This window comes from Gallus gallus, chromosome 3 (assembly GCF_016699485.2).
Source record: "Gallus gallus isolate bGalGal1 chromosome 3, bGalGal1.mat.broiler.GRCg7b, whole genome shotgun sequence".
Taxonomy (NCBI): Eukaryota; Metazoa; Chordata; class Aves; order Galliformes; family Phasianidae; genus Gallus; species Gallus gallus.
Genome location: NC_052534.1, coordinates 62,427,060 through 62,440,539, shown reverse-complemented (window position 1 = coordinate 62,440,539; position 13,480 = coordinate 62,427,060). Strand labels below are relative to the sequence as shown.

Genomic DNA, 13,480 nt, shown 5'->3' with positions numbered 1-13,480 from the left:
ATGTGAATGTTACATGTGCATGTTTCTTTCTTGCACCGCAGCTCAGCAGAGCGTATGGGAGCTGAATGACCAAATTGTACTCACAGCTGTTAATACTTGGAACCCAAATTCTAATGTGATACTGCAAAAGTCAATATATCTCAAATGTAAGCATTTAACATAGTCATCTGCTGAAAGGCTGGTAGGCTAATGATGTCTGACCTGACCTAAAGCTATTGTAATAGTATTTCAAACCTTTGTTCCTGCCAGCGATTGAAAGTATGATCAGGTACAAGCTATAACCAGGATCCATCCACCAGTAGCACAGAGGCTTTTTAGAAGCATGTGCTACAGAAAGAGCAAACTGTTACTGCCATTGCAGAATCAACTACAAAACATGGTGAGCAAAACTACATCAATCAGCCTGCAAGCCAGTTGGAGAAATTCAGAATGTGAAGATAGACTGTCCAGAAGAAAAAAAGGTCAACTGTACTTGTGAACTTGGGTGCAGTAAACTTCAAACTAGACCAGATGGCATGATGCTGCAACATATGAAGAATATGGCAGCCCCTCAGTGATGCAGGCACTACCTATAGCAGACCCATCAACTGTGGAAAAAAGAATTGCTGTGCTGTGTTTGGTGACAACTATTAAAAAAACACCATACACACTACAAGAGCACCTTACAGTCTTTTTGAGGGAGTGATCTTTCTATGCTTTCTAAAAGATAGGGGCACTCTCAGGTCTTCTTCAAGCCTGTCCAGATCTTAGCAGTCCATACAAACTGTTTTCTGTATTTGCCACATTTCCTCGCAAAACCATATTCCAGAGATAAGGAATTTGAGTATTCCAGATACTTTAGGACTAATGATCAGGTGGCAAAGCACAAAATTAGTGACATTAAAAGATACAGTGAATGTACTGCACCTCTATAAAGACTTGTCTCTTACCTCTGAACGTTTCAGGACAGCAGGGCTGCTTACCAAACATAGGCAGGTAGCACTGACAGCAGAACATTACAATTTCAATGCTGAAGACAAGTTCACTTACCAACAAACTTCAATTTGTGTAAGCCATCAAAATGCAAGAGAATGCTACAGATTCTGTTGACAGGAATAGTGATGCATCTCACTGTACTTGTACCTCAGCTAGATAGACGTACTCAATTCCATTAGAGGATTGTCGTAATATTCATCAGAGATTTTCCATATTACAAAGAAATGGATAACACAAGGCCCTATTACTGATGAAAGATGAGGCTGTTTTTCTGTCTAGCTTGGAAAAAACCCACAAACATTGTCCATCTTACAGTCAGTGATTAATTAATACATTATTCCAGTCTGAATTACTAGGACATTCAGAGTTGGAAGGGGGCAAATTACGGTAGCTCCATCCTAAGGGAGACTGGTGAAGTGTGACCTCCCTAATGGCTCTGCAAAACACCACTGAGAATACTACTCTTTCTTCATATATTCAGGGCTCAGAATGTAGCTACAATAACCATGGTCACTTAGTTTACAGCCTGCCCTGCAGTTTGTACTCCTGAAACGTGGGTCAGCATCAGAGACAAAACTGACAATGTGGCAATCCACTATTTTTCTTTGGAGGGCTTCAAGTGCTGATTTTCCTGAAGTCAGCTGACTAAAGGCTAGCCCAGTTGTGTATATATAAAGGCTGTTCACTGCCATCCAAAATTGGTAAGGAAGAAAAAGGTAAAAACAAAAAAAAAACAAAAAAAACCCAAACCTTATGCATGCACACTCCACGCTAATCCTCATTTACAAGAGACAGAAAAGAACAGAGTAGCTAAATCTCGTGACTTCTGTATGGACAACTGCAGGAGATTTTTCACTTCCTTAATTACCCAGCTACTCATCTACAACAAATGGTCTGGAAGGCAGTGGCCTGCAAGTTTAGTGGGCCAGATTCTTATGTTCTGTTGAGAGCCACAGAAGAAGTTTGGGCTGCAGATGGTGTGTTACAGTTGTTGCTTGCTGGAGGGTTCTGCTCAGGGTCAGCAGGGAAGACAAAATGAAACATACAACTACCTATAATGGCAGACAGCGTATGGGGGACTGCTCATGCTAGGCCTTCCCATTTGTATTTATGTTCCCGGCTAAAGTTCTGCTTCTTCAGAGCTGGTCTTCAAATGTGTGAGATTAGACATGGGCTGCAGAAGACAGGTGGAAGTACTTTTGCTTGATTTTTAGTTTTAGCAAAGAATTTCTAAGAGGGAAGAACCAGCTGGAGTCTCTATGGAGGCTACATTCAAGTTGAACAAGGTTTGTATCTAGAATATAAAGGCCTCTCGGAAGCAAAGGCTGGGGTGAAGGGAGGACACCCATCAACATTTCTGACTTTTGGTAATGCTGGCTTGGAAGCATGGTGAGCAGTTATTGTTCATGGTATGGGTGATGTGGCTGGCCTCCAGCAGACAACCAGAGGAAGGAGTTTGTGCTGCAGAACAATACCAGATGTAGGAGATAACAGCTAAGTGTTAACAGCAATGATAAGAACTGGCTGAAATGTCAGGAGATCATGAGTTTCCCTCTGAGAGTCTGTTGGACCTTAAGATGATAATGAGGCTTATCTTCCCACATAAAGGGTCCTCTGGCTTGTCCTGTCTCACTTGAAAGGTGTGGCAGACCAACAATGATACAGACTGGGAAGAAACAGAAGGCTTTATGGTACAGCAAAGGAAATTCTAAAGTTATGTAAAAGAAATGAACGGAATGAAATTCCTGACACTTCAATAGCAGGAAGAAAACCTCTTACGAAGGCCTGTCTGAATGTATTTTGCCAAGATTGTGACCTCTGGCCAACACTGCTGATAAAGATGTTCCTCCTGCAGTATTTCTTGTCCCTCCTATCTGAAGGTCTCCAGATAAAGCTGTGAACAGACTAAAATTTTTGAAGACAGACTTTGCTCTAATCTGTTACACGCAGGTAGCAACAACAAGCACTGTCTCAGCACAAGGCCACTGCAGAACAGCATTAGTGAAAGGAAATTAAGGGAATTTGCAGATCTCCAAGACATATTGCTAGAGGGATGTTGCATTTCTCCCTGGAACTTTGATCAAAATCTCAAAATTCACTCCTTAAAGAAGTTTAGTAGACTTCCTAGAGAGTTAAGGCCTCCTCGACTTGAGGCCTAACTGCTTAGGGAACAGCAAGTGAAGTCATAGTATAAGAAAAATATTTTCAACGTACATGCTGACAGAAACTATGAGTTCATGTACAATTTTGAATATTCAGGAAAATAAGAACTGTGTGTTAGGAGTAAAAATGCAGAAAGCCTAGCCTAAAGGCTACACCTCAATAACCTAATCAGGGCCATGGTATGGATCCAAGTACTGCCATGCTATTATCCTCAGCAGTAAATTGTTAGCTAGCATGTTCCCTTTCACTTCCTTAGCATGTATCAACTAGTGAGTGCTCAGAAACATTTTGGGGATCTATAGACTGGGAAAAAATGTCTCCAGTTTCAGTACCTTGTGTATCCTAGGATACTGACAACGTGTACTCTATTCATAACTCTAACTCACAACAAGCATTTGGATGTGGTTTCTACTGGATGATAAGAGAGACAATGGTTAGCATCTGAAGACTATGTAGCAGGGAAAGGCTTACTACAAGAAGAAAAATGGTTGTTTACCCTTGAGTTTGTTGCCTTCAGTGAGGAGCACTGAAAGAGCATATATATTAACAAAATGCTGCTGGCATCAATATGGACAATCACAGACTCTGCAAAATGTCAACAAAAGGCAGTTCTCTGAGGGGGCTCTGTAGAGGCTGTAAGAGGAGAGGCCAGAAGGCTGTATTTCATACAACTCAGGAGGGTATGTTGTACAGAACTGGAGAGTAGGAGAAACAGCTGATAGTCTCCCACATTTTAGACAAGCTGTTCTGAACACAGTTCACAAAATTCTTTATGCAGTCCATCTGTGGACTGAACAAAACTCTCCAGAAATTTCAACAGCCAAGTATGCACCAGAAAACGTCAGCATGACTGTGGTCTGAATGCCCAGGAGCTCCAGATCCAGCAGCAGCAGGTGGAGTCTGCAACCTCTATGGAGTCAAACACACTCAAATGATTGCTGCAAATCTTAGGCTCCAGAGAAAAAGGAAATATTTTCTTATTAGTGATCATCTCATCCAAATATGCACAAGCAGCACTACAGTTATGAGGACTGCAAAACAGTTAAACTCAGTAGTAAGGTGGAAACAGAGAGAGATTTTGCTAAACTTCAGTATGTCTCCTTCTGGAAAAGTATGTATCAATATTGAAAAATTAAGGGCATATGAATGACTACCTGTCATTCTCAGATGGGAAGCAGAAAGAATGAATCAGGCCCTTACAAAATATGAACACTCTGTAGACAGCAAATTTTTTCCACAGAGAAAATGAAGATGCTGTGTAACACAGGCATCATTTACCAATAGTTCTTCTCTTATCAAGATGTTTTATCTTATGGCATTAATTGGTCAGAATTAGATGATCCTCTGTTACTCTCAAAAGAGGTTATCTTGTAGCATTATATCCAGAGATATCAGCTAGCACTTGAATTCCTGATTTAAATACTCCACTATTTTCAGTCAAGTTACGAAGAGCCATCACTGACATTAATGGGGAGGAGCAGGAGGCAAGTGTCTAAAAAGCTGTATTTTGATTGTGTCATATAGGAGGGTCTTGAAAATTGAATTTACTGGTCTTGCAGTTCCTGTAGAATGGACTCCTTTCCATTTTAAATGGATATGAATGTTTATAAATGACACTAAAGCTAAACTAGGAGTGGGCATCGAAGAATCTTGCTTACATTTGAATATGTATGGTAAGAGAGAGTTGGTGTGTTATTATCAAGTGTTCCTTTTATTTCTAATTGAATTACTGTCGGTCTGAGTACATTAGACTTCAAAACCACTGGATTTCAGGTGAGCGTAGGACTTGGCTAATGTTTATGTAAGAGACTACTAAGAACCAAACTGCTGCTGTGGGCCTTTGCTGATGACTAAAGCTACTTTATTCACCAAACTCGTACTGCCTGGGTGATGGGGAGAACAAGGGAAGGGCAGAATGGGGTGCAATGCAGAGCTGCAGGAGGTATATAACAAACAAAGGAGGTGTTATTTGTCAGGGACAGCACAGGAAAAGGACCTTTGCAGAAATGCATAAAAATTTCAGCTAATAATATGCTGTAGACTTTTCTAAATACAGAAATTGCTGAAATAGCAAATAAAATGGAGCGTCACCATGATACTGTGGGTGATAAAACTACCTTTGTGAAAAAGGAGCTGTGTATCAGGTTGGTATGTTAGTCTTACATACAGAAAGATGGAAAACTGTTGTGCTTCTCAGACTTGGACAATCAACTTCTTAAAACATTTAAAAAGATGTCAATATTAAAGGCACACTGCCTGGCCTGTTTAGATTGAATTACCAAGATAGAGGTAATGAACCTTGATGCCTTCTCTTTGTGCATTTGGGGATTTGCAATAAATTCTTTTGGAGAATATAAATTATTTATAATCTTACGGGGAGATATGACTGTACACTAACTTAGCTACTCTCTGGTAACATCTAAATGCATATCTGTCTTATGTGGAAAAGCGAGTTAATTCAAGACAACGTATGCATTGACTGATTTCATAAAATCCTTAAATAATTATTAGCCTGAGAATGGCAATTAAGACTGTGATTTTTTTTATGTGGAAGTTAATCTTGCTACCTCTTTTTGCCTACCACAACATCTGTTTGCAACCACTCACGTATCCCTGTGTATGGTTACCTGTTCCCTAGGGAACTGGGAGGTTTTATATCCAAGGCAGGGAGTTAACATTTGAGAAAAGACAACAGATTCTTTTTTTAAGTCATGTTCAATGTCATTGCCACTCAACAAAACAGTATTCAATAGCTAAGTAGGATTAGAACAGTATTTCTGCAGGTTTGCAGCTGTATCATAGCATATTATGGGATATGAAATGCCAGTGGGAGTCAGGAAGAGCTGAAATACACGTTAGGTGCAAGTTGAGTTTTTTCATAGGAGTTAAATGGAAGAGTGTACTTCTGCAGTGTATTATTCTATAATTGCCCACTGTGGAATTTCAGGTAATCACATGGGCCTGGGCACTGAGAAGGACTGACTGAATGTAGTAGATTCATGTATCGGCAGTTCTTGGGTTTTCTTGTAGCCTCTATGCTTCTTTTCCTTGGCCATTCCCCTGGACAAGCTGTAAACTCATTTGGTCACTGTGTGCTCCCTTCAGGGCTGGAGGAGTCTACCCAATTCCATAGCTGCATTCCACTCCCCTCTGGTGTATTTATACCCAAGAGGCCCAGTTCATTTAATTGTTCAGTAAAGTGCCTGTAGCTTCTTATAAAAAGCCAGACTGGTTTGAAGGCTCAGAGCTGAAGTAGCAAAGAGCAGAAATCAATGATGCATGATTACTAGCTCCTGAATTTCACAGTGCCAGAGCATATGAATACTAGAGAAAAACAGGGATAAGAGGGATAGCAAAAATTAATCCCATTCATCCTCTGCCCTAAGGCAGGATTCAATACACCTGAACTATTCTAATATAATTAATACTAATTTATACTCAGAACAAAAGTGTTCATTATTAGCTTTAGGCTTGTCATGCAAAATTGTAAACATGAGTCTTTTTCATTTATTCTTAACTTGCTGTTACTCTGAATTTTAGAGCAGGAGGTACCACATTTTTATCAACAACTATTTAGTTAGAAAGCACTTTAAGAGACAGAGGTAAGCCACATTTTATGAAGTCATCTTTATTGATTACTAATGATTACATTACTACAGAAAGTCAGGATGCTAAGGAAAATTGTGTTAGTTGCCTATTAGGACTGTACACTGGTTGAAAATGTCTGATGTCCCACAGTGGTCAGTGCATTTAACTGCGTGCATTTTAAGAAACGTAGGCATGTGGAAGCAGATGAGACATAATTTATTCCTTTCCTAGACATTTGTGGGACAGTCCAGACCTCACAGTAGCCTGTCCCCGCTCTTGCTGAAATATAAACTACAGTCTGTATTTTTAAGGGTTTAGTCATGTTAAAAAATGCGTATAGATCAAGTCTACCTAAGAGGTATGGAAAGAAATAGTTTTACTGAATTACTGAGGTGGGCTAGAGGATAACGGCACTGTAGACTTACAGAGGTATTGGCACACTTGTTCAAATGACAGCTCAGCTAATCATGTATTGAAAAGCAGTTTTGGATCAAAGCTGTCTAATCACCCTGAAGAAATGTCAGCACACAATATTACTCTGTTGTAAGTAATTCTGTCTCTAGAGGATACTGCCCTAAATTCAGGGTTGATGTTTTTATAAAAGCAGGTCTGTTTTGTGGTTAACTTGAAAGAAACGTTCTAGATTTGCATAGAGTCTCTACTCAGGTGCTGGGACATACTACTTGAGATTGCCCTGCTAGATAGACGTACGGTGTTGATTTTTATTTTAATAAATCTTTCCCTTTCACATCTAGGCTGATGCACCTAACCCAGGGCTTATTCCAGATGCAGATGCAGTAGGTGTAACAGTTGTGCTAATTACATGCACCTATCGAGGTCAAGAATTTATTAGAGTAGGCTACTACGTAAACAACGAATATACTGAAACAGAACTGAGAGAGAATCCACCAGTAAAACCAGACTTTTCTAAGGTAAGGCATGTTCAGTTCTAGTCTGTCTATTGTATGTGTATAGAATATTTTTAAGAAACAAACTTCAAATGATTCCATAAATTACACTGAATAACACAAAAAGACTGGGGGACAAAGTGGAAGTACCACGTAGTTGCCATAAAGTTGGAGAGCGTTCAGAAATCAGTAGCAGTTTCTGTTAATATGATGCTTTGTTTGGACACCAGTATGAGTTAACACTGATGAAAGGAAATAGACTGGTTCTCTCTGCCTGAATCACTGTTGAGAAAGTGGCTCTGTTCTTCAAAAAAAATTTTTTTATAGGACAGGCAATTGGGATCTGAAATGGAAGTGTTAATTCAGCACAGTCCCTACACAACTATTCTGATTTTCTGCAAAGCAGAAACTGAAGAACAACTTTTCCATAAAAAGAGAGATGGGTAACCTGGTAAGAGCAGGTTGGATGACTATTCAATAAATGGACAACACGGTCAAGAAGTTTATATTTTAACTTTAAAAACATATAGTTACTCTCATGCTAAAAACTGAACCAGGAGTAGAATAAAAATGAAATGTGAAACAGAATTATTTGAAGGAGAAAAGCCAATTAAACATCAAAAACTGATCAGACCAACTCCTGTGAAACAGTACAGCAGTTCTCTTGCACAGACAAACACACAGGTTCTGTACTGTATCCTGGCTTGCTTTAGTGGAAGATGTTGTGGAATTGGGGTTTTCTCTTTACAAAAGCTGATGTGTACATGTACCTGTTCGCAGTAGTCATGATAAACATTTGGCTATTTCTCAAGTTTACATGAATTATATAATAAGATATATGAAGAACTGAGTGGAATAACGTATACTGTATTGACTAGTACAGATATAATCCCCATAGTCTGAAACAGATCTTCAAATGTAACTAAACTAAACTGGTTTTTAAAAGTTGCTAATGATTCTCTATGCTTAACTTTATTTTCAAGGATCAGATGCTTTGACCGTATTCAAAATTCACAGTTACTGTTAATTTTGGATTCTTAACCTTATCTGTTTCTTTTTTATTTATTGTGTTACTGAAATCTTTTGTTATTTTTGGTGTGAATGCTAGAATAACTTTCTTTAAGCAATTGACTTTAGAAATACCTAGAACTACTTGTCATAGTTCTGTTTTTTTCCTAATATAAAAACTGCTTGTATGAAAAAGAACAGCAAAAGCTATCATGTATTTGTACAAAAAGGTCTTAATATGACTTCAGGGCAGAACTTAAACATGCAAGAAGAACATAAGGTCATTAAACACATCTAACTGTTGCTGATGGGAAGCAGACATACCAGGTCACTTTAGTATGCATAAGGGGTGGGAAAATATTTAAAAAGAGCACTTCCTCAGGAAATAAAATCAACGTTACTGACATGGAGGACTTCTTCTGTGACCAGTTTTAACTTTAATGAGATGATGGGTCAGTTGTGATAATTTGCCATCCTTCAGAATTAACTATTATTTGGAAAACAGCAAAAGATTCAGAGATGAACATTTTCTTTTTGGGCTGCATACATAAACAAATGTACCACTTCTTCAGAGACAAATGAAGGCCAACTATAAGAATAAAATGTGACCAGTGTCCAGGTGTGTCCGCTACCAAATCAGAGTAATGTTTTTTCTCTTTAAGATGAATCAAAAGCATAGCCGTTTAATGTAAGGAAAAGCTTTTCTCTTAGCTGAGGAGAAACAGTTGATGGAAGCAGTAAAATTATGGCAAACACCATGAAATTGATGCAGAATTTTATCAAGGCATGCAGCCCACAATGTTTGTAGGGGTAGTTATTTGCTTTAATAAGCACTGCCTGAAGTAAAACCCTTGCACTTTACTTGCAAAGTTGTATAGTCTTGAATTCAGAGAACACTTAACTGCTTTCTCAGGAGGATGCTTTTATTGTGCTGGATAGGATATTAAAGTAAATGGACCAGTGGTGTATTTCTGTAAGCATGTTTTTATCCATATGTAGTAGCTACAGATTTGTAATTACATTAACAAATTATTTTGCACATATATACACATATATGGCTATGGGAGTAAAAGGAAAAAACCTATATGCATGTGAATTCTGATTAGAGATGTAAACACTATGTAATCCATTTCTTTTCTTCCCACCCAGCTTCAAAGGAATATTTTGGCATCTAATCCTAGAGTCACAAGATTCCACATTAACTGGGAGGACAACACTGAAAAACTGGAAGATGCAGAGAGCAGTAACCCAAATCTACAGTCGCTGCTTTCTACAGATGCATTACCTTCAGCATCAAAGGGATGGTCAACATCAGAAAATTCATTAAATGTTATGTTAGAATCTCATATGGACTGCATGTGACTAACCACCACCATTTTGGTACTGTACATGTATTAAACTGTAAAAACAACCAGAACTATTTCCCTCAGTTTCCCTAAGTATATAGTTGACAAGCAATGTGAAGAACTTGTTTTAAAACATCCTGTAGAAAGTTTATAAAAAACAACAAAAAAAACCCAAAAAACAGTATTTGAGCAAATTGTGGAATATAAATACAGATATTTTTAAGTAATTGCTTTTTTTTCTCTAACTTGTTACTCTGTTGGTCTGAATTGAACCTTATTAAAGTATGCATATTCTTCCCCCCTCCCCCTTTACTTTGTAAGCACTGACAAAAGCGAAAAGACTGAAAGTTGAAATAATTCAGGCAAAATGAAGCAATAATGCTATGCTGTGTTCTTGTCTCTGATATCCAGATTGCCAAATATAAAGTGCCCTTTAATTAAACACCTGAAGAGCAAAGCTCTTATTAGAGGAAGTGCAAAGACAAGTGTTGCTGCTTAAAAAAAAAGCCCCCAAATGTCCTCTTTCTGTGAAAGTGGACAGCACGGTGTAATTTTAGGTGCAAGCTTCTTTTCATTTCAAGGCACATACTTGTTACTTAAAGCATGCAATTTGAGATTTACCATCTGCTATCTTCAATTTTAGGACTTTTCTTAATCTCCCGCTGCTAGTTAAACAGTGGTTTGTTGAGGACAGTGTTTCATATGGATTTAGGTGGGTATTTCATGGGAAAACCCTTTTGCAGCCACTGAACGGTATACGTAGATGGTTGGAAAGATTTGAGCAATTATTAGAAAATTTAAGTGTCAAAAGGAATAGCATGAGCACCCCCCAAAAATGGCTCTTCTGCAAGATTGTTATGCACAGTTGCTGGTTTATACATTGATTTTTCAAGTATGCTATGTTCTTCTTGTGGTTTTAACATGTAGTAAGGAGTTTAGATGTTTTCTTTCAGTTTTTTGAAACATCTGGAATTGAAAATATTTCACTTTTTTTGTTACCCTTTAAGGCAAGACTATGCACTGGTATAAATTAAGATTCAAACCCTTTTGTGGCAGGCACTACGTACTCAAGAATGCACTGCCTATCCCAAAAGCCTTGCAATGAGACATTCCTTATTACCTGAGGCACCCTTGGAGATAAAAAAAAAAAAATAGAATGAGGTAGTGAATTGTAAAGACTTAAGACATCGTTATGACACTCACAATTTAGTTATTCCTTCTAATCCTTGTCAGCCTTATAGGTTTACTGTGACTGTATATGCATTTACAATGGTAATCTGTCATGTCAGATTACAGAAATATTTTTCTGCTGGTTACTAGTAACCACACAAACTGCACCCTTGTAGGTTCTATGCCCTTAAAACAGATACATTTCATGATGACATGGCAGAACAGTTCCGAATAAAAATAGAATGCTTTCTCTCCTTTTTCTGCATTCTCTAATAGGGATGAAGATGTCCCAGTCAGTTAGCATTTCTCTCTTTTTCACACAATTAGTACAACTGTCTTTAATTTAAAATGTATATTTTCAAATTGCAAAGGAAAGACCTGATGTGAATGTTACATGTGCATGTTTCTTTCTTGCACCGCAGCTCAGCAGAGCGTATGGGAGCTGAATGACCAAATTGTACTCACAGCTGTTAATACTTGGAACCCAAATTCTAATGTGATACTGCAAAAGTCAATATATCTCAAATGTAAGCATTTAACATAGTCATCTGCTGAAAGGCTGGTAGGCTAATGATGTCTGACCTGACCTAAAGCTATTGTAATAGTATTTCAAACCTTTGTTCCTGCCAGCGATTGAAAGTATGATCAGGTACAAGCTATAACCAGGATCCATCCACCAGTAGCACAGAGGCTTTTTAGAAGCATGTGCTACAGAAAGAGCAAACTGTTACTGCCATTGCAGAATCAACTACAAAACATGGTGAGCAAAACTACATCAATCAGCCTGCAAGCCAGTTGGAGAAATTCAGAATGTGAAGATAGACTGTCCAGAAGAAAAAAAGGTCAACTGTACTTGTGAACTTGGGTGCAGTAAACTTCAAACTAGACCAGATGGCATGATGCTGCAACATATGAAGAATATGGCAGCCCCTCAGTGATGCAGGCACTACCTATAGCAGACCCATCAACTGTGGAAAAAAGAATTGCTGTGCTGTGTTTGGTGACAACTATTAAAAAAACACCATACACACTACAAGAGCACCTTACAGTCTTTTTGAGGGAGTGATCTTTCTATGCTTTCTAAAAGATAGGGGCACTCTCAGGTCTTCTTCAAGCCTGTCCAGATCTTAGCAGTCCATACAAACTGTTTTCTGTATTTGCCACATTTCCTCGCAAAACCATATTCCAGAGATAAGGAATTTGAGTATTCCAGATACTTTAGGACTAATGATCAGGTGGCAAAGCACAAAATTAGTGACATTAAAAGATACAGTGAATGTACTGCACCTCTATAAAGACTTGTCTCTTACCTCTGAACGTTTCAGGACAGCAGGGCTGCTTACCAAACATAGGCAGGTAGCACTGACAGCAGAACATTACAATTTCAATGCTGAAGACAAGTTCACTTACCAACAAACTTCAATTTGTGTAAGCCATCAAAATGCAAGAGAATGCTACAGATTCTGTTGACAGGAATAGTGATGCATCTCACTGTACTTGTACCTCAGCTAGATAGACGTACTCAATTCCATTAGAGGATTGTCGTAATATTCATCAGAGATTTTCCATATTACAAAGAAATGGATAACACAAGGCCCTATTACTGATGAAAGATGAGGCTGTTTTTCTGTCTAGCTTGGAAAAAACCCACAAACATTGTCCATCTTACAGTCAGTGATTAATTAATACATTATTCCAGTCTGAATTACTAGGACATTCAGAGTTGGAAGGGGGCAAATTACGGTAGCTCCATCCTAAGGGAGACTGGTGAAGTGTGACCTCCCTAATGGCTCTGCAAAACACCACTGAGAATACTACTCTTTCTTCATATATTCAGGGCTCAGAATGTAGCTACAATAACCATGGTCACTTAGTTTACAGCCTGCCCTGCAGTTTGTACTCCTGAAACGTGGGTCAGCATCAGAGACAAAACTGACAATGTGGCAATCCACTATTTTTCTTTGGAGGGCTTCAAGTGCTGATTTTCCTGAAGTCAGCTGACTAAAGGCTAGCCCAGTTGTGTATATATAAAGGCTGTTCACTGCCATCCAAAATTGGTAAGGAAGAAAAAGGTAAAAACAAAAAAAAAACAAAAAAAACCCAAACCTTATGCATGCACACTCCACGCTAATCCTCATTTACAAGAGACAGAAAAGAACAGAGTAGCTAAATCTCGTGACTTCTGTATGGACAACTGCAGGAGATTTTTCACTTCCTTAATTACCCAGCTACTCATCTACAACAAATGGTCTGGAAGGCAGTGGCCTGCAAGTTTAGTGGGCCAGATTCTTATGTTCTGTTGAGAGCCACAGAAGAAGTTTG

General features: G+C 38.5%; 2 protein-coding genes across 3 annotated transcripts in view; one reads left to right on the top strand and one right to left on the bottom strand.

Annotated features, from left to right (window-relative positions):
• The window catches only part of MCM9 (minichromosome maintenance 9 homologous recombination repair factor), a 58,900-nt gene that overhangs the window by 26,415 nt on the left and 19,005 nt on the right, over positions 1 to 13,480 (bottom strand). The gene's annotated exons all lie outside the window — the stretch shown is intronic.
• LOC121113176 (histone chaperone ASF1-like) lies at positions 4,141 to 10,286 on the top strand. The gene is made up of 4 exons (XM_040697995.2): positions 4,141 to 4,249; positions 5,195 to 5,286; positions 7,482 to 7,658; positions 9,792 to 10,286. Exons 1-4 carry the CDS (start codon positions 4,141 to 4,143, stop codon positions 10,002 to 10,004), a joined length of 591 nt encoding a protein of 196 aa, XP_040553929.1. The 3' UTR covers positions 10,005 to 10,286.